This window comes from Monodelphis domestica, assembly GCF_027887165.1.
Source record: "Monodelphis domestica isolate mMonDom1 chromosome Y unlocalized genomic scaffold, mMonDom1.pri SUPER_Y_unloc_2, whole genome shotgun sequence".
NCBI classification, from domain to species: domain Eukaryota; kingdom Metazoa; phylum Chordata; class Mammalia; order Didelphimorphia; family Didelphidae; genus Monodelphis; species Monodelphis domestica.
In genome coordinates this window covers 184,522-206,311 of record NW_026605001.1, presented here as the reverse complement: position 1 = coordinate 206,311, position 21,790 = coordinate 184,522, and the positions used below count along the sequence as shown (strand labels likewise).

Genomic DNA, 21,790 nt, shown 5'->3' with positions numbered 1-21,790 from the left:
TATATGTTCAAATTTATTGTTGCTAGATTCGAGAACCTTTAACAATTTTTTCTTTAAGCCAAAAGGATTTTGTTTCCGGGTTTTGGGTCCCGCCCTCCCCGTCACTAACGAGTCCTTGCGCGATTGTAAGTGAAAGCGAATTTATCTAGCTTAATTTTTTTAACTTTACTTGTGTAGTAAAGAAGAAGAATCACAAAACAATTTCTTCTAAATACTTAGCGGAAGAAGGTTATTTTTGGATTTGCAAGTCTTTTGGAGAGGAGAACGCGAGAGCTAGGCGGACGAATCCCGAAGACGGTGACGAGATTGCTGCAGCAAGTCAAAATGGCGGCGACAGGAAAATTTAAGCGACGTTGTTAGAGAACGTCAGAAATTTTTTTATTAAAAGCAAAACAAACTAGAGGAGTTAGGAAAGCTATCTTCAAAGCCACTATGGAAGCTGGGCCTGAGGACTTCGTGCCCCCTCCAGAATGCCCCGTCTTCGAACCGAGCTGGGCTGAATTCCAGGATCCGCTGGGGTACATCGCCAAGATCCGGCCCATCGCCGAGAAATCGGGGATCTGCAAGATCCGGCCGCCAGCGGTAAGATTTTTAACTATCTGGGCAAATTGGTATGTAGAAAAGGATTAGAAAGCATTTTGTCTAGTTATATATCCTAAATTTTCAAATGAGAATTAGAACACCTTTAAAACTGTTACAGAGGCCTACCACATTAAAAAAAAAAATTAAAAACCACAGATAAAAGCTCCACCAAAATATTTGGAACCTTTTAAAAAAAAAGGGAAAAAAAAGGAAGAAAAAAACGAGGAGAAAAAAGTCGACATCTTTTTAAAAGGTAGCCAACATAAAACAGATTTTTAAAATGCTACAAATCTAAAAGCACTAACCGTCAGTGGTGCTGTGACATTACAACACACGATAAAAACAGAACCCAGAATCAAAAATAAAAAACTAAATATCATCTGAAAATTACATTAGAAAACCTTAGAAAATTAACCTTAAAAAACAAATATCCCCACCAAAGCAACCCAGACAACGCTCAGATGAAAATTTAAAACCTTGTATATTTTATTTTAAGCAGTTCCAACATTTACGAGGAACTTACCCAGAAAAGTAACAAACTAAACAAAATTACCTAGATCTTTAACTATTAAACTTGAAAACTAAGCATTGGAAATACATAAGATTAAAAAAATAGCAAAAAGTCTTTAGGAAGATAAAAGTTACTTTTGAAAATACTTAAAACTTTAAAGCCTGACAACTATGTATAAGAACAAAACAGTTCTCAGTTTTCAACTAGGAATATCCCACTGCAAAGAAATACACAAAACCCCGAATGCATTTTGTATGTGTAAAATTTTATAAATTTTAAGCAGTTCCGTAAAAAAATTACCTTATAAATTATGTAGTACTTAATACGGCATTATTACAAATAAAAGACCGCATAAGTTCCGAAAAGCATTTAACTGCCAAAATATCTCATAGCTAACCTATTTGACAAAAGCCTTTTATTTAAAATGTCATGTTATGAACATAGAACACTATAAAACTTGATTAGACACAGTTTTCCTTTAAAATGGTACTTTTTTGTCATATCAGGACAAGGTCAGATTCCTAATTTTAGCAGGTGACTTTGTCAATAAGAAAAAACTAAAAGAACATGATATTACACAATATTATTAGAAGATATTTCTCCTTGTAGTAACTCAAAACAGTAAAAAAAAAAGAAAGAAAAAGAAGAGAAAAAAGAAAGAAAAAGAAGAGAAAAAGAAGAAAAAAAGAACAAACTTTTAGGAAAAGAAAAAAATCCTACTAATATGTTCTGTCTACAACCAAATCTCAACTAATAGGCATGAATTTTCTAAAGCAACTATATTTAACCTTTTTTTTTCTTTTTTCTTTATCATTTCCAAGGACTGGCAGCCACCTTTTGCTGTGGAAGTAGACAACTTCAGATTCACTCCAAGAATCCAAAGACTGAATGAATTAGAGGTAAGATAGCTTGAGAAATTTAATAGTCATCAGCGCTGAGAAAAACTTATATTAATAGCACCAAAGTCCAGATAAGCCAAATCTTTTTATTTTTTAAGTTTTAAAGTACTAAAATAGATTTCTAGCATTTTTGATTATTTGCCAAAAGCAAAGTATGCTCTTTTAAAACTCCTTCCTTATGTTATCTTTTTTATTTAGTCTAATGTATTTTACTAATATAAATATTCCCCCAAATCTACTAGGCCTTTCAGTATCTCTAGAATCACTAAAGAGTGCATGCGAAACTAGTAAGACCACAAAACAGCCTTGTTCTAAACCATCTAGAATACTGAAGAAACTTGCCAGCATCAGTGCTGAGATTTTAATCCTTTGCATTTTTAACTTTTTTCTAGTGATTGCAAGAGTTCAGGAAAAATTTCTTCTTAAAGAATAGAGATGAGGAGAGTGCATCTTTCTGGCTTTTTCTTTCAGAAATCTTTTGTTAACTTTATTATTTTCCATTGAAATAATTCTAAATCTGAACATCTTCTGTGCTCTTCAAAAAATAGTTACTCCTAAATTCCTATTGGTACTACATGCTAAACTAAATAGCACAGAGATAATCAGACCTCAGGTTATCATTATTTTTCCAATGATTGCCAGGCATAAAGTGGGTATTTAATATATATTGAATGCTTGATGAATTTTCCCCCCAACTTCTTATATGCTGTAATTATTATTGAGGGCACAGCCATTCTTCAAAGTGATTTTCCTAAATGGTAGTTTTGACCATATCATTATCTTCTCAGTTCTAATCTATTTGTTTCTTCTTAGGATTAAATATAAACATTATTTGACACTTAAAATCCTCTACAACTTGTCTGCTTTCTACCTTTTCCATATATTTCTATTAGAATCTCTGATATTTACATTCCTAAATTCAGAATTTACATTTATAATACATATTGTCTCTTACACTAGCCATGTAGGCCTTCAACTTCCTCACTTATTGTTTTGTTTCTTTGTACATATTATAAAGTCTCAACCTTAAAATTTAAGCTCTTTGAAAGCATGGAATTTTGCTTTTGTCTTTATAACTCTACAACTCAAGCACATATTGATATATCAATTTGGTGTTCACAAGGTCATGAAGGTAAGAGATGGATTTCTTTGTGTGGAACAAGCAGACTAATTTTGGTGGGAATTGCCTTTCTCTAAATTAAACTGTTGCTAAGATTCTTGATATCTTGCACATATAGGTCTTGGAAGAAACCTGCAAAATATGGTAGAGCATCACTCAAACTTGCCTCTTTTTGCAGGCCCAGACTAGAGTGAAGCTCAACTACTTGGATCAGATTGCCAAGTTTTGGGAGATACAGGGCTCTTCCTTGAAGATCCCAAACGTAGAGCGGCGTATCCTGGATCTCTACAGCCTCAGCAAAGTATATCTATCATTTTGTTTTCTATTTTGGCCTGCCCACTAGGTGTTGATCTCTCTTTGACATCATAAGCTCAGTAGGCTAAATGTAACCCTGTTTTATTTTTTGTCTTTCTAGATTGTGGTGGAAGAAGGAGGCTATGAGACCATCAGCAAAGACCGTCGTTGGGCTCGTGTAGCCCAACGACTCAATTACCCAGTTGGCAAAAACATTGGTTCCCTCTTGCGTTCTCATTATGAGCGAATTATCTACCCTTATGAGATGTACCAGTCTGGAGCCAACCTAGTGGTAAAGAAAAGAGGGTTAGGGGATCCAATTTGTGGAACCTGTCTTTTTGTGCATCCACTAACTTTTTTTTCCTCTTCCTGCTAGTCCAAACTAGCCTCAACTCATAGTGCATAAGAGAATGTTATTTTTCATAAAGATTTCCCATATTCACCTCTCCTAAAAGTAATCTCACTCCAGACTTTACATATTCTTTCTTTTCTTATGCTACTACATACATGATGATTTATGATGAGTTTTCTATAAAAATTTGATGTAATTATACTATTTTGTATAGCGTCTCTATCACTTAGTATATAAATATGTCAAGGCAATACCTAGAGCCAAATGATTATTCATTAGATCATTGATTTGGATTTATGATCTTAATTTTTTAGGAGTATAACTCCATCTATTCTTTTTCTTTATACTCTCCAGCAGTGTAATACACGTCCATTTGACAGTGAGAAGGACAAGGAATACAAACCCCATAGCATCCCTCTGCGTCAGTCTGTGCAGCCCTCTAAATTCAATACTTATGGTCGACGTGCTAAAAGGCTACAGCCTGATGTGAGTGTCTCACTGATTTTTACTTCTTCTTTTCCCCATTAACCCAAAAGAACTTCAAAAAAATGTTAACCCTAACCTCATCTTCCTGGGTCATTCTCAAGTTCTTCAAATAGAAAACGGTCTGGGAAATCATATTGTACAACTATATAGTTAAATCTTTTGTTCTTGGAGATGTGCCTTTATGTGGTTTACTCTTTGGTTGGGAGGGTTATGTAATGGTTAATCTTTGCTTTGCTGCTGCTTAGGGAAAAAACCACTGATGATACCCTCATATACTTTTGTTCATTGCTAGGGATTTAAAGTATTCCAGTTATTCTTAGATCTTGGTCCCAGGTTTACATAATGCAGTACTCTTCATTTCTACCTGGCCTATCCACCAAAATATTTTCTGGGATGAGGACAAACTGTGCTGCATGACAATGGTATCACCTAGAAACCTCTGTCCCTTGCAGCCAGAACCTACTGAGGAAGATATTGAGAAGAACCCAGAATTGAAGAAATTGCAGATTTATGGAGCTGGTCCGAAAATGATGGGCCTTGGTCTAATGGCAAAAGAAAAAAGTTTTAGGAAGAAGGGTAAGTTTTAGGCAGAAAAGATGAGAAATAATGAATCCCATGGGGATACCATAGTCTTGCTTTTGAGGGACTAGGATAAGAACTTTTCCAACTTTTCTCAGTTTCTCAGGATAAAAATGGACCTGAATGTCCTCCTACAGTGGTGGTGAAAGAGGAATCAGACATTGATCTGAAGCTAGAGACATCCTTCCTCAAAACTTTTGATGGGAAGGAGGAGCTGATTCATAACCTGGAGCCCTGTACCAAAATGACAATGCGCCTTCGGAGGAACCACAGTAATGCCCAGTTTGTATGTAATTTCAACCTCTCTTTTTTAGTGGGGGAATGTAAAGAGTGAGTAGATCAAATGGAGTTAGGAGATAATGGAGCTCAAAAGAGCTGAAGTAATAGGATTTGGCTCTATAAGTCTACAGTAGAACTATTAGAGACTGACTTCATAGATCTTTTCACTTCTTTATTATATATGCCAAACACAGAGCCTTAAAAGGGGCAGCAGATAAACCAACTTGTTATATAACAAAGTTGATGGTAGAATCTTTTTCTTCTTCACCACCACAGTATTGAATAGATAGGTGGGCATTTATTAAAAACTTAGTATGTGGCAAATACTATATTAAGCATGGAGGATAGAAACGGAAAAATCATACAGTTCTTCCTTTCAAGGTGAATAAATTCCTGTGGAGGAGATAAGACATGAAATGTTTCAGCTACAAGTTAGATGTATCACCTTTTCCTTTTGATTTCTAAAATCATATCACCAAGTCTATGTGTGAAAACTTGTGCTATTCCCATGATAGGGTACAGGAAATCATAAAAAGATTTGAGAGTAGAAACTTTGAAAATTTATGTGGGAAAAGGAGTGACTTGTTCTACTTGATGAAAGTTGGTGAATGCTATAGATGTGTGGGAAAATGAGAGGCAGCATATTATATTGGTTTGGGAGCCATTTCTTAAAGCCAAGAAAATCTGAGTTAAAATTCTATTATTGGCAAACTGATTTTGTGACTCAACAAGTACTGATTGTCTCAGTGATCTAAACTAGGCAATTCATTGAAATAAATTGTAGATAATGACAACTTGCATTGGTACAGTGAGGGTAGGGAACATTTATTTACACCAGTATAATGAACCAGCAGGTTCATTTAGTCTTAAGGAGAAAAATTTAGTGATTAGAGCTGTGAACTGGACTATTTAGGTTGAATTATCCTCTATCATCTGGAGAAATCCTGGCATAGCACTATTTCAAATTCCTTTCATTTTTGATGTTTATATATAACCTAGTTAGAATAGGCATGGACATATAACACATAGAATGTGTTATTTGAAAGAAGTAGCTTTGGTGACTAGATAGAACATGGATGGACAGGGGTTCCTATATTACTCTTGATTCCTTAGATTGACTCATATGTGTGCCGGATATGTACCCGGGGGGATGAAGATGACAAACTTCTGCTATGTGATGGCTGTGATGACAATTACCACATTTTCTGCTTGCTACCACCTCTTCCTGAGATCCCCAAAGGGAGTTGGCGTTGTCCAAAGTGTGTCATGGCGGTATGATACTTTCTTCTGTTTGGGGATTCAGTCTGCGATCTGTTGTGATACCTTTTGTTAGAGCAATGATGGTGAACCTATGGCATAGGTGCCAAAGATGGCATGCAGAATCCTCTCTGTGGATACTTGCCCTCCTTCCCTCCCTCCCTTCCAGTTGGTTACTAGAAAAGCAGAGGGATTCAGATGGAGCTGCTTCCCTTTCCCTCTCCACTATGGGTCCTTCCCTCCCTCCCTTCCAGTTGGTTACTAGAAAAGCAGAGGGATTCAGTTGGAGCTGCTTCCCTTTCCCTCTCCACTGTGGTTGATGACATTTTTCACATCTCTTGCCCCTCTGTCCAGCAGCCCAATGGAAGCACACAACAGGTAAGGTAAGTGGCTCACAGGTGGCAGAGCTAGTGGGGAGCAGAGCACTCAGGCCTCTCCTTTCCCCCTCTCTATACTTGCTGAGTACATTCCTCACTTCACCAAGACACTTGGTCTGGAGGGGTGGAGTGGGAGGTGGGGACTGGCACTCCATCTCTAAAAGGTTTACCATAACTGTGCTAGAAAGTTTACAATCTCTCTTACCAAATTGGAATTTCTTGAGAATTCCCAGTCTGTAATTCATTGCCAGTGTAGTAAAAATGAGACAGATGACCAAAGAGCAACATGGAAAGAAAAATGGAAGGAACATAATGTTATAAATAGAAATTAATCTTGGAGACTTAGAGATTTATGAGCATTTATTAATAAAGAAAAAGAAAGAGAGAAATAGTGTTTCCGGGCTTTATAATTTAAGGTAAAAATCTGATCCCCCATTATAGCTGAATGGATTCTGCCACTTGCCAGAGATCAGAGAAAAGTGTCAGTAAACTCCTCCCCCCCAGATCCTTCCATTGGCCAATGGTTTGCCATCTGATTTCCCTGCTGCCTGGACTACATCAGATGCTTATGATGTTAGATACTGACTTTGATTCCTATGTTCATCAATTGGAGTGCTTTGGATTAAAGCTGGGTTGGAGATTCCTAGATAATTCACTTCACACAACCTAATCCTAAAAGTCCAAAGTCTTAAGATTTTTTTAAAAAGTTTATTTTTAATTAATTTAGAATATTTTTCCATGATTACATGATTCATGTTCTTTTCCCTCTCCTCCCACCCCCCTCCCTTGGCCATCAAGCAGTTCCACTGGATTTTACATGTATCATTGATCTAGACCTATTTCCATATTATTGACATTTGCACTAGGGTGATTGTTTAGAGTCCACAGCCCCATCAATCTGTGTGATCAAGCAGTTATTTTTCTTATGTATTTCTATTCCCACAGTTCTCTCTCTGGATATAGTAGTGTTCTTTCTCATAAGTCAGAATTGTGCTTACTGCTAGTAAAGAAGTCCATTAAGATCTTTTAAAAGTAATTTTAGGAATAGATAATCACCAGTATCCTAGACCAGGAAAACAGGTCTTCTGGAGATGATATTTGATCTCTCATTTGATAACTATTTGCAGAAATCAAACACTACATTAGGAAATTAAGAGTGAACCTTAGGATATAATGAATGAAGTGGGTGGGGTGGGGGAAAGTGTTTGAGTCTGCCATTTATCCTGATTGGAAACATGCCAAAAAAGGGAACGTCCCTTAATTATTTTGCCTATCAATCAAAATTTTTTTCTCTTCTCTTGTTAATGTGAAGTATGAATGTAGTAACTTCTTCCATGAAATGTATAATATCTTTTGTGCTTTTATGCTCCCTGGTGAGAAAATCAGAAATTTATAGACTCCCTATATGGGATAATTCCCTGGGGAGATGACATGTTAATCTCCTGGACAGTCAAAAAATGAAGAGACTTAACATGTTAGTCTCCCAAAGAATCAAGTGTGGGGATTTTGTGAAATAAAATGTGGGATCTCCATCCCCACTTTAATCTCATATACCTCTGTGGAGGTATATGTATCTGGTGCTAGCATTCTGGTGCAGGCTTGCTGACAGGAAGGATCTGGAGGGAGGAGCTTAGGTAGCATGAGAAGTAGAATTTTTTTCTTCTATAACTCTCTGGGCTTTTCACTAAGTTCTCTTATCTGATCTCTTCATCTCTGGCAAGCAACGGGCTCAGTAGGAGCGAACTGAGCTGGCTATAATGGGAGACCAGATTTGTTTATTTGAAGTTAGAAAGATGGCAATCTTACTTCTCTCTTTCTCTTTACTAATAAATGCTTATGAATCTAGCAATAATCCTCCAAGAGTAATTTTTATTTGTAGAAAGTTTAGAAGAGATTAAAGGAAGACATTATAGATGAGGGGGAAATAGATTTTGAGAATTGAGCAAACTGAAAGAAAGCATGCTAAGACATATTCATGTGTTTTGAAAAGTTATGAATCCCAGCTTTTTAGGCAGACAGTTGGACTCATTTTTGCTGGAATGAGGATCTGGAGCTGTAACAGAATAAGGAATGCTTGTAGGAGATTGTTATCACTACATCCTTTATGTTATGATTCTCTTGTTTCAGGAGTGTAAACGACCTCCAGAAGCATTTGGCTTTGAACAGGCCACAAGGGAATATACGCTTCAAAGCTTTGGCGAGATGGCTGACAGTTTCAAGTCTGATTACTTCAATATGCCTGTACATGTAGGTGGTATGGGTCAGATAATTTTCAGAGGGTAAAAGGAGAAGTTTGGAAGGAGAGTTGAATCCCATTTTCCCCTCCGAATTATGCCTCTAAAACCAAAGGATTAGAGAGTGGTATATTCTTCCCTTGTTCCTATCCCCGTGTTCCTTCTCCTTCCCCCAGGCCATGTTTTCATCATGCTGTTTTGTACGCAGCATACAACCTATGTACAAATTTATATACTTTCTGCTCTCACTTCCTCCCCAGATGGTACCCACAGAATTGGTAGAGAAGGAGTTCTGGCGGCTTGTGAACAGCATTGAGGAGGATGTGACTGTGGAGTATGGAGCTGACATCCATTCCAAGGAGTTTGGAAGTGGTTTCCCTATTAATGATAACAAGAGGCATTTATCCCATGAGGAAGAGGTATTACCCTTAATTGGGAGATTGTGAATATGAAGAGAAATCTTATATGAGTTAGAACAAACCAAGAAAACATTGTCCATTTATGAGTAAGTATGTAATTCAGGTCATCAGATAGACTTATGCTTAATCTTCTCCTTTGTCACAAGAATTGGAAATGGAAATAGTGGTGAACTTGAGGTAACTATTTCAATATTGAATTTGATACTAAGCATGGCTAAAAGCATATAAATCTGTTTATAAGAGAAGCTACAATATAATTTACATTGATCTGGTGCTTTGAGTTTCAAAACATACATTCTTTCAATTGCTCTGTGAGTCCCGTTTTATTTCCAAGATTCATATGAGCCTGTCTCCTTTTCTATAGGAGTATGCAGTGAGTGGCTGGAACCTGAATGTAATGCCAGTTCTTGAGCAGTCAGTCCTATGCCACATTAATGCTGACATTTCTGGCATGAAGGTTCCTTGGCTATATGTGGGCATGGTCTTTTCTGCTTTTTGCTGGCACATTGAGGACCATTGGAGCTACTCTATCAATTACCTTCACTGGTAAGCAGGTGATCAGAGCCTCGAAGTTGGGTGTAGAAGAGTAAAAGCTTAAGTAAGGCCTGTATCAGTGTGACTTTTCTACTTCTGTCAGGGGTGAACCAAAGACATGGTATGGAGTACCCTCATTTGCAGCTGAACACCTGGAAGAAGTGATGAAAAAGTTAACACCTGAGTTGTTTGACAGCCAACCTGATCTCCTTCATCAGTTGGTTACTCTTATGAATCCCAATACCCTCATGTTACATGGAGTGCCGGTCAGTGTCACAACTCCCATGCTTTCCTCCTTTCCCCACCACCCATTCTTATTGTTTTTTTTCTTTTCTTTCTCTTTTCTGTTTTTCTCACAGCATGGTCATCAGGAAGTACCCAATCTACTGCTTGGGAAGACAAAACTCATAATGTAGAGTAGTAAGAATCCTTGAGTCACCTGTTTCACTTGCAACATGGGGTTTCAGAGAACTTGGTACTGATGAATATTGAATGACAGGGTCAAAAGTACAAGCACTACATCCTATTTCCTTTCTTCAATTAATTTTTTTTTAACCTTCACCTTCTGTTTTAGAATCAATATTGTGTGTTGGTTCTAAGGCAGAAAAGTGGTAAAGGCTAGGCAATGGGGGTCAAGTGACTTGCCCAGGGTCACACAGCTAGGAAGTCAGTGAGACCAGATTTGAAACTAGGACCTCCTGTCTCTGGGCCTGGCTCTCAATCCACTGAGCCACCCAGCTGCCCCAAATTAACCTTTTTTAAGAATTTATCATGTGCAAGATTTATGGCTAGTCACTAGAGATAAAACAAAGATATTGTCTTAATACCTTTCTTTGGGGATCTAGGGACCTAATTGGATACAAGTCAAGACAAGTAAGTAAACCCAAAGTAAGTACAAAATAATATAAAAATATTCACAAAGGAAAAGAATATAAAGAGAGTGAATGTTTCCCTTAATTGCTCTTTTAATGCTGGATAGTACTTCTTTCAGTGGCTATTTCTTGAAAGAGAACGATTTTTACCTCTTTAAGATCTAAATTTTAGCCCCATTGACTTCAACCTCAGCTTCACTCACAGTTCAGTTGCCTTTCTTGGTGTTACTTTTCTTTTTTCGGTCTGAAAATGCATTTATTTATTTTTTTAATTTTGTTTTTATTTACCTTAGTCAATTTAGAGCATTATTCCTTGGTTGCAAGTCTTGGTGTTACTTCTTAATTTGCGCTTGAGATATTAGGCTATATGTTTTTAAATAGATCTTCCCTCCCCTTTTCCATGTGCTTTTGAGGACATTTCTCTTGTTACCTGCCCCTCTGCCCAGTAAGGCAAGAGACTCACATGCAGTAGTTTGGGCACTTGGTCTCTAAAATTTTCACCATCACTGGTCTAATCTGTATTTTGTTTTTTTTATTAAAATCTATACCTCCTTATTTCCATGCTATGTATGTCTCAGAGAGTGAGAGCTGTCAGTTCTCTGTTCTGAGGTAAGCATTTTACCGTCTTCTGAGGACATGCATGTCCATGTCCCAATGATCTTTCTATCTACAGAGGTAAGATTCTTCATATTGATTTAGGTGATACAGAGGACAGCATAAATTGAAAATTGATGCCTTCTCAAACTGAGAAGTTCTTGATGGTAGGAATAATGCTATTTAACCATATTGCTACTATATTCTAGCTCTTCAAAAGAACTAGCTTTTCATACAGAAGCTCAGTTTCCTAGTTTTTATTTACATATATGTATTCATATATACATATATATGAACACACACATATATATACACACACATTTATGCATATGCACATTTGCACATATGAAGGTATGTATAGTGTATTCTTTTTGACTATTATTTCCTTAGGTTGTCCGAACAAATCAGTGTGCAGGAGAATTTGTCATTACCTTTCCCCGTGCTTACCATAGTGGCTTCAACCAAGGCTACAACTTTGCTGAAGCTGTGAATTTCTGCACTGCTGATTGGGTGAGCAGGGAATTAGACATTAGTTGTGGGGGTACTGAGTTGGGGTCTCAGATAAGTAAATGAAGACCTCTGTGATAACGTGGCTTTATTTACCACATGATGTTCCCCTATTGTCAGCTACCTGCAGGACGTCAGTGCATTGAACACTATAGGCGACTTCGGCGTTATTGTGTCTTTTCCCATGAGGAGCTCATATGTAAGATGGCTGCTTCCCCTGAGAAACTGGACTTGAATTTGGCAGCAGCAGTACATAAGGAGATGTTTATTATGGTGCAAGAGGAACGACAGCTACGGAAGGCCTTACTTGAGAAGGTAAATGTTTTGTGAAGGAGTAAAGAAAGTCATTCTCCATAAACCAAGGAATCCAACCTCTTTTTAAAAATAAACAAATCACTTGGTGTGAGTAATAAAATGTCTTTTCCAAGAAAAAGTCCTTGAAACTTCTCCCCACATTATAAATTTTTGAGCTCTATTTAGTACTGAGATGAATAATTTGATGAATTATTGATGAAAAATTGATGAGTTGTAGAAGTGTTTGACTAAGTCTTTTTTAAGCATTTCCATGTTGAATGAAGTTTTTTGTGTAAATGAAGTTTTTTGAAGGTTTCTGGATTTGAACATGCTATCACTCATATACCCCAGGGCATCACAGAGGCAGAGCGTGAAGCCTTTGAGCTGCTTCCAGATGATGAGCGCCAGTGTGCCAAATGTAAGACAACATGTTTTCTGTCTGCATTGGCTTGTTATGACTGCCCTGATGGTCTTGTTTGCCTCTCCCACATTGATGACCTCTGCAAGTGCCCTCGAAGCAAACAGTATTTACGGTGAGGCCAGGTTGGGTCTTTGGGAAGTAATAGTAATCAAGCCAAGATAGCATGAATGACTTCTTGTGCTGTTCTTTCTATCCAGGTACCGATATACCCTGGATGAACTTCCTGCCATGCTGCATAAATTGAAAATTCGGGCTGAGTCCTTTGACACTTGGGCTAGCAAGGTTCGAGTGGCCCTAGAGCTAGAGGATGGGCGGAAGCGCAGTGAGTGATAGTCGATTTCTTCACCTTTCTCATCCCTATACCATACTAACTCCCTAGAAAATAAATGGAATGCCAAGGAGACAAGATTTAAGTTGAGGTTCAAACATATCTAGTACTCCTCCTTTCTCAGGTCTTGAAGAGCTAAGAGCATTGGAGTCAGAGGCTCGAGAGCGTCACTTTCCCCAAAGTGAGCTTCTTCAGCGGCTGAAGAATTGCCTGAGTCAAGCTGAGAAATGCATTTCCCAAGCCTTGGGCTTGGTCAGCATTCAGGAACACGGGTATATATAACTGAAAATGGGAAGCTGATTTTGTAGTCCTCTAAATGGGTGGAACATAGGAAACCAAAGAAAAGAGAGTAAAACTATCATCTAAGGTAGGGAACAGAGCTTAGGAGACAGATGGACCTTAGAAATTAAGCAGGTTTATGGGAAGAACTTTTCAGCCAGAGGTAAAAAGTAGCAAAATGGACAAATTAATAACCAAAGGTCTGCTGGAAAATGCAGAATGTGTGTTCAGTGCTGCCTGCCCACTTGAATTGATGTAAGAACCAGAGGAGCTCCATGGTTAAAAGTTAGTATGCCCTGGGCTATAAAGAATACCTCTGAAGATACGGAGAAGGGTAAGATGAGAGTGACTAGGCTAAATAGACAGTGAGAAAAAATATACAAAGACATAGATAAAAACTGAATACTTGATAATCCTTTTTCCTCCTACACATATAGGATAGACTCTCCTCAGCTAACCCTAGAAGAGTTACAGACTTTCATTGAGCAGATGAGCAGCTTGCCCTGTGCTATGCACCAGATTGGAGATGTCAAAGTAAGTCATTTGAAAAATGGTATTTTGAAGGATTAATAGGACTTAAAAATCCTATTTTGGGGACTTGATTGGGATTGTCTCCTTGATCAAAAGCTAAAACTTCTTTGTTCACCTTATTCTCACAGGGTATCCTAGAAAGAGCAGAGGCCTTCCAGGTTGAGGCACAGGATGCTCTGACTGCATTACCTGCCAGCTTGCACCTCCTTCCAGGCCTACTGGAGAGGAGTCAGCAGCTGGGAATAGAGGTTCCTGAGGCCAAGCAACTGAGGCAACAAATGCAACAGGGGTACTGGCTGGAGGAAGTGAGGCGAACTCTAGTTCCCCCTGCTCAGAGAGGCACATTAGCAGTTATGAGGAGGCTTTTGACTTTGGGTGCTCATGTAGCACCCAGCCCTGCTGTAGATAGGGCTCGAGCTGAGCTTCAGGAGCTTCTTACCATTGCTGAGCGCTGGGAAGAAAAGGCCCATCTCTGTTTGGAAGCGAGGTATAACTTGATTGCCTCCATCCCTTTCTCATATCTTTCTCCTCATTTATTTTTTACTAATATTCTTATATTTTAGCCACCACCCACACTCATCTTATTCCCTACACTTTGTTGTATCTGTTCTTATCTCTTATCTTCTGCCCTTGTGTTGAAGCCTTTTTCCCCTTTAAGTCTTCTATGTTCACCTCAGACCCATATTTCTTCTTTCCTTGCACACTACTTGTATCAGTCCTATTTAAACTTTTTTTTCTTTGCACCACTTCCACACAAATATCTTATCCCCCAAATGTAGATGAGCGTCTTAGATCAAAAATCTAGCAGGCCTGTCTTTTTCTCCCCACCTCCCCCATGGGAGACTGGCAATATGACTTCTACAAACTTTAATATAAGCCTTTTATATATTACCCAGGCAAAAACATCCTCCTGCCATGTTGGAGGCCATCATTCATGAGGCAGAGAATATTCCTGTACACCTGCCCAACATCCTAGCACTCAAAGATGCTCTCTCCAAGGCTCGGGCATGGATTGCAGATGTGGATGAAATCCAGGTAAGGAGTGTATCTTCTCTTCCCCTGGGGAGCTTTTGTATTTTCCTTTCTACTTGTTGTTTTACATTAGGATTTCTATAGTTTAATCCCCACTCTTGATGAATTAAGTTGGATACTCTTGAGTAATAAGAATTCTTTTTTTAAAAATCCTTTACCTTACATAAGGTAAAGGAGGCTAGGCATTGGGGGTCAAGTGACTTGCCCAGGGTCACACAGCTGGGAAGTGTCTGAGGCCAGATTTGAACCTAGGACCTCCCATCTCTAGGCTTGACTCTCAATCCACTGAGCTACCCAGCCAACACACCAGAGGCATCTCAAATTCAAGTTGGAAAATTTGGCTATTATCTTGGAAAGTTTAAGAAAGAAAAACGATGATTTTCACTATGGGGAAATAGAGCATTTTTTAAAGTACCTGGTATATCATGGGCATTGTACTAAATACTTGGATACAAAAAGCAATCAAGTCAGGCCCTGCATTCAAGGAGATAACAGTTAAGAGGAGGGGACTACAAATTATACAGGATAGACTGAGTAAAAGATATGGTATTAGAATGAATAATGGTTGGAGTGTGACCCTGGACAAGTCACTTGACCCCCCACCCCACCCCCAATTGTCTAGCCCTTACCACTCTTCTGCCTTGGAGCCTATACACAGTATTGAGACAGAAGGTAAAGGTTTTAAATTTTTTAAAAAGTAGAAACTTTGGAGAGTGAAATTTTGATGGAATGATGAGGTCAGAAGCCAGACTATAAGAGAGTAAAGGGAAAGTGCTTTATTTAAAAAAAAATTTTTTTTACTGAAGTTTACTGATTTGCATAATAATATATAAAACCCTGGTGACCTAGGAAAATAAGACCCCAGAAATTCTGTCATATGTTAATTAGGTGAGAGTAGGGCATTTATTATTTTTTGTCTAAGTCTAGAAGAAAGAGCCTGGCAAGTGGATGGGAAGGACTCATTTTTCCCATGATAATTCTCTCCTGTCCATCTTTAGAATGGTACATTTTCTGAGGGGTTCATAATTTGCTTTAGAGCTGGAATCTATTCTGATACTTCTCAAGTTGGATTTTTATTGCCATTATTTTAGTTTTAATAATTCTTATCTTTGTTCTTGTTTATTCAAAAATCTTTTGATGTCAGTAAAGAACAGTCTCATGAATTCAGAGGATTCTGGAGTGGTTTTTTTTGTGTTTTTTGTGTTCTCCTGATTCTGCTCCTTTCATTCTGCATCCATTTGTAAACCTCAAAATTCCTTAGACTTATAAATGTTGGAATTTTCACCATTGGGATATTTCATACTTGGAAAATTTCTTACTGATAGTCTATTGGAATGGGAACCCCATTGGCATGGGAGGTTCCTTCTCTTCCCTTCTTCAGATTACTTTAGGACAGAAACCTTTTGCTGAACAATGGAAAGGACTTTGACCTATGCTTAAGCACAGAACAGAAATTTCTTTGAGTCATGATTGATTTTAGAATTGATACAATGGAGATACTTGGAATCAATCTCCACCCTATTCAGTCCTAACAGGATTTGAGTAAGGGCTGCAGCCTAGATCAAAATTTAATTATTCGAATCTCTACCCTACTTGGGTTAACAGGATTTAGGAAGGGCTGTAGCAAAGGAGCAAAGATTTAATCATTTGAAAATATGACCTTCAACAGACATGTGCAAAGCCAGAGACCTCTGGGTGGTCCTGGGTTAAGCTAGAGCCTCCATTGGCACAGGGAAATTGATGAACAGTGATTGGTAGATGGGAGAACTGAGAGGAGGAACTTGGATGGTTTCCTTAAAGATAGGAGGGTCTGGAGACTGGGGGGGGGGGTTTGAGGAGTTTGGTCGGGGTGATTGCGGTGGACTTGGAGAAGCTTGCTCTGAAGGAAGCTGAAGGTGGGGCCTCTGAGACTGTTTCTCCATTTTGGTCACGTGAGTAATAGGGACTGATCTCCTTTCTTTGCCCCAGCTATCTAAACAGAAGGGGTATTTAAGCCCTATTCCCTTCTCTCCCTTTTTCTTTCTCTCTATCTCTAATTCCTTTCTTGCTCCTATTGTAATTAAACTCCAAAAAAGGCTGACGGCTGACTTGAGTTTTTCATTTAGGAATTACATAGCTGAATTCCTTGGCGACCTTAAATTAATATATATCAGTCTTTTAAAGTGATTCCCTTGTAACACATTCCTGGATCTCTTTCCAGTTCACATGGAATTCCTCCATTTCTTCCTTTCAGTACAATAATATTCCATCACCAACATATGCCACAATTTATTCAGCCATTCCGTAATTGATGGATACCCCCTCATTTTCCAAGGAAAAGTGCTTTTTTAAAGAAATATAGGGAAGATCATGAATAGTCAGAGATCTAAGGTTGAGGTTGGGTAGGATTCAGTGTTTATAATGAGGTTAAGTGGGCAATAGAAGGATGATGTTCATTAAGAATTCAAAATAAGGAGAAAGAACCATAGAAATGCAGAAGAAAAAAAATATGGTTGACCACATGGTTTGATGGGTATACTATTGCAAATATGAATATTATCGAAATTGGTTTTGAATAAATTGCCTGTCAGGAGAAGGGAAAGGTGGTAGCAGAAATCATGAATCATGTAACCATGGAAAAAAATAAATTCACAAATAATGCAAAAAAATTCAAAATAAGGAAAAGAGGAATTGATGTCAAAATTTTGAAGGTCAAGAATAAAGCTTGGTAAGAAAAGGCAGAGGAAAGCCAACAGATTACAGTCAGGTAAGGGGATTTCTGAATTTTTTGACATGGAGATGACATTTTTGTGGGCAATGGCAGCATTTATTATATGATCATCTTTATGTGTGAGTAACTTATGGTAATGAATAGGTTAAGGAATTGATTGGTTAGGGTATTTGGGGAAGAGTCAGTATATCAGGTCAGGAACTAATTATGAGCCAAGTACTGCAGGAGAGAAAGGGGAGTGACCTGGTGGTCTGTAGACAAAAACAAGAGAAATTTGATTGGGTGGGATATAGAAATACATGAAACTGAGGATCTTGAGTAAGTTAAATTTAAGAAACCTATTGAATGTCCTTTGAAAAGGGCTGAAGTGGGTAGGTTGGCCTGAGAGCCAGGACTAGACACAAGAGGTCCTAGGTTAAAAAATGGCCTCAGACACTTCCTAGCTGTGTGACCCTGGGCAAGTCACTTGACCTGCATTGCCTAACCCTTACTGCCTTGGAGCCAATACACAGTATTGACTCCAAGAGGGAAGGTAAAAAAAGAAAAGGGACTAAAAAGTCCCTTAGAAAGGACTTAAGGTCAAGCTTAGGCAACAGGAGCCTTCTTTTCATCTCTCCTTACAGAGGAAAAACTTAGTCCTAAGAAATATAGGCAGGCATTTTTGCGCTTAGGGGTACTAAATCTTCCTCACTTCACCTAGAATGGTGATCACTACCCTTGCCTGGATGACTTGGAGGGCTTAGTGGCTGTGGGCCGAGATCTACCTGTTGGGCTAGAAGAGTTGAAGCAACTGGAGCTACAGGTGCTTACAGCCCACTCCTGGCGGGAGAAAGCTTCCAAAACCTTCCTCAAAAAGAATTCCTGCTACACTCTTCTTGAGGTGAGCATTCCTATCTCAATTAATCTTTATTCCTCCTATTTCCTTTCTTCTACTCCCATTTTGTAACTAGGAGTCTGATTTCTCTGTACCTGCTTACTTACATCTCTGCCCTTTCAGGTGCTGTGTCCATGTGCAGATGCTGGCTCAGATACCATAAAGCGAAAGCGGTGGAAGGAAAAAGAACTGGGACTTTATAAATCAGATACAGAACTTTTGGGGCTATCTGCCCAGGACCTTAGGGATCCAGGTTCAGTGGTGAGAAGGATTGTTTAGCTACCTTCCTCTTCAGTGGGAACCAGAACTAGCCTTATCTACCTTTTTGTAAAAAGGAATTATTTAATGGAAAAAGGACTTTTTGGGGTTAATTTCATTTGAGCCATTCTATATCCTTCTCTGTTACAGTGAGAGGATTTAAATACTTTCATTGAGATTGAGGCACCCTATAATTCTACACACACGTATAAATCATAATTCTCTTGCATTTTAGTGGTGCAAGTAACTATTTTTGGTTTATGCCTCAATTAAAGACTGTTCCAGGGCACTTCAAAATTTGATTGATGTATATAGAACAAAAAACAGAAGGCTTTCATTCCCTTATATAAATACACAACTTAACAAATAAGGTTTTGATAGTAACAACAAAAAATATATTGTTTTTAAGAAAGGTTTCTTAATTTTTTTTGTAAGTTTCCTGTGATGATTAGAATGCAGCTCCTGACTCAAGGCAGCGTTTAATTGCATTGAGATTTGGGCTTCCTAAAATGATCTGTGTCTCTTTCCTTTGCTTTAGATCTTGGCTTTCAAGGAGGGTGAGCTGAAGGAAAAAGAAGGCATCCTTCATCTTCGTCATGCCAACATGACCAAGCCTTGCCCAACAGCACTTATATCTGGTGATATCACCTCTTCATACTGTTTGTGTGGACGAGCACCAGTGGGGGAGGGGACTATACAGTGTGACCTGTGCCAGGATTGGTTCCATGGGAGATGTGTATCAGCCCCTCGAACCAGTGGACCTCGGCCACTGAGTCCTATCTCTCCTGTTCCACTGGCATGGTGGGAGTGGGATACCAAATTCTTGTGTCCACTTTGCATGCGTTCCCGCCGCCCCCGCCTAGAGACTATTTTGGCCCTTCTGGTGGCCTTGCAGAAATTGCCTGTGCGGCTACCTGAAGGTGAAGCTCTGCAGTGCCTCACAGAGCGAGCTATTGGCTGGCAGGGTCGGGCCCGTCAGGCTTTGGCTTCCCAGGATGTGACAGTGCTGCTGGCTCGTTTGTCTGAATTACGACAATGGCTTCAGCAGCCAACTGGACCTCCACCTGGGGCTACTTGTGCTCAGCTCTTTACCCCAGCTCCAGCTCCACTGAGAGAGAGCATCAGTAATGAATTGAAGGTGAGATGAAGTCCAAATTGCCTGACTTCACCTATTTCCCTGACCTCTAGAAAGTTGTTAATTGTCAGAGGAGGCAGGAGATTCTCTTGGTTATTTTGGGGTAGATAGGAATGAGTCCATTCTCTTACTTTTTTTCTCCCAATCTGGTCACTAATATTCTAGGTATTTTTGGAAAATGGAGATGGCACCGCAAAGTTCAAGAAACCTGGTCCAGGGGGGTTTTCAGGTAGGAAGTTGAGGATCCTGGGATATGTGGGGGTAAAGGGAGTAAGACGTTCCTTTCAGGGACTGTTATCCTTTATATCTGTCTATTGAAAATAGTATCCATTCATGGGTTTTACAGACTTAGATATGCTCTTATCACTGCTGCCACAATTGAAAGGTCCAGTTCTAGAGCTGCCTGAGGCAGCACGAGCTCCATTGGAAGAGCTGATGATAGAGGGTGACCTGCTTGAGGTGACACTGGATGAGAATCATAGCATCTGGCAGTTGTTGCAGGCTGGCCGTCCTCCGGATTTGACACGGCTCCGCACGCTGCTTGAGGTGAGATTGGTTTAAAGGCCACAGAGAGTAGAAAATATTTATATATTATCTGAGATATGTGCCTTCTCTTTACCTGTTAATCCCCAGCTGGAGAAGGCAGAACAGGGTGGAACCCGGATCCGGGGGCGAAACCTGGAAAAAAGGCATCGTCAGAAAATAGAGAAGAGTGGTGAACTCAAGGATGCATCCAGGGAGCAGCTAGAGCCAAAGAGACCCCGAGCCAGGGTTGCAGAAGATGAAGATGACATGAAGCATTATGAGGATGACAATCCTAGAGATGTTGCTGCCTCTGCAGTTAGACTGACCAAGGAAAGTGGTAGTCCTAGTCAAAGTCAGAATAGTTTAGAGGTGAGACCAGGGAGTTGGGGGATGAAGTCATCTACCTGTCCCTCTGGCATCTGCCTTCTGCCCACTTCCTCTTGTCTCTCTCTCTGTTCTTCAAAGCAGGATTTTTGACAATCTGGAACCAGATGAGTGAGCTTCTTAACCTTTTCTTTTACCTTCTACCCATTATCAATTGGTTGAGAAAAATGGTGAATAAGGAAAGTTTATGTACCATCCTCCATCTCTTCATTTATTTCTTTGGTCCCATGGTCCACCTAACTGTTAGCACTGTTTGGACTTCAATGCGTTGGCATACTCCTTAAGTCCCTGAGATTCTGTTCCCCTGAGATGAGAGGACTTTCCAGTATTTTTTTGGTGTGTGCTTCTCCCTTTTTTGTTTCAAGGATGTGGAGCGGAAATGACTAAGGGGCTATGCAAAATTTTTAAGTGTTAAGGGCCCATTATATGTGAGTCTTAAAAAGATTTGTCTCCCTATCTTTTTAGTCTAGTCTCTATTTTTATTTGTCTGTTCATTTTTTAAGAACATCTGTCAATCACCCAGGGAAGATATAGGGAAAAGGAACATCCTGTGTTTTGTGACTTTTAGTTTTTAAAACTAGAGATTTATAAAAAATTCTCTTTAGTGATGAATCAGCCACTTCAGCTTATTATGTCCTGCTCTTTTGATCTCCCACTTTTCTCTTTTTCTCCCTCTCTCTCCTGTATTATTCCCATCTTGCAAAAGTGAAAAATTCTCTTCGTTGGAATGTGATTAACTTGTTAAAAAAAAAACACAGGAAACCCTTTATTCTTGAATTTGTTTATTTTAATTTAATTTTATTATTTTCCTCATGTTTAGAAATAAAAGAAAAGGGTTTTTTTGGATTTGTTTTACTTTGTTTGTTGATAACCAATTTAATTCTTCTTTGGGTGCCAGATTATAATTCATAGCAGATTGTATAAGAAGGCAAATAGTGAATTGGAACAGAATCTCAGTGAAATTTAGAAAACTTTTGCCTAGCTCTGCTACTGACTCCTTGTCCTCTAGGCCCCAGTTTTACTTAGAGCTGACTTCTTTACCCTAAAAGTTGCTTTTCACTGAAGGCATTTTGTTCTTAGGCATTTTGTACATGAAACTATAGGAGGAGGGAAACAAGAACTA

General features: G+C 38.9%; 1 protein-coding gene across 1 annotated transcript; it reads left to right on the top strand.

The window, feature by feature from the left end:
• The first annotated feature begins 99 nt into the window (after nucleotides 1-99).
• Nucleotides 100-21,513, top strand: LOC130456245 (lysine-specific demethylase 5C-like). The gene is made up of 26 exons (XM_056809947.1): nucleotides 100-582; nucleotides 1,915-1,992; nucleotides 3,291-3,413; nucleotides 3,528-3,698; nucleotides 4,113-4,244; nucleotides 4,697-4,820; nucleotides 4,922-5,109; nucleotides 6,216-6,374; nucleotides 8,864-8,983; nucleotides 9,231-9,389; nucleotides 9,754-9,935; nucleotides 10,027-10,189; nucleotides 11,780-11,899; nucleotides 12,017-12,211; nucleotides 12,542-12,723; nucleotides 12,809-12,933; nucleotides 13,064-13,211; nucleotides 13,656-13,752; nucleotides 13,878-14,236; nucleotides 14,646-14,784; nucleotides 18,192-18,371; nucleotides 18,489-18,626; nucleotides 19,162-19,761; nucleotides 19,924-19,987; nucleotides 20,105-20,304; nucleotides 20,392-21,513. The coding sequence occupies exons 1-26, from the start codon at nucleotides 433-435 to the stop codon at nucleotides 20,758-20,760; spliced, it is 4,665 nt and encodes a 1,554-aa protein (XP_056665925.1). The 5' UTR covers nucleotides 100-432; the 3' UTR covers nucleotides 20,761-21,513.
• The last annotated feature ends 277 nt before the right edge of the window (nucleotides 21,514-21,790 follow it).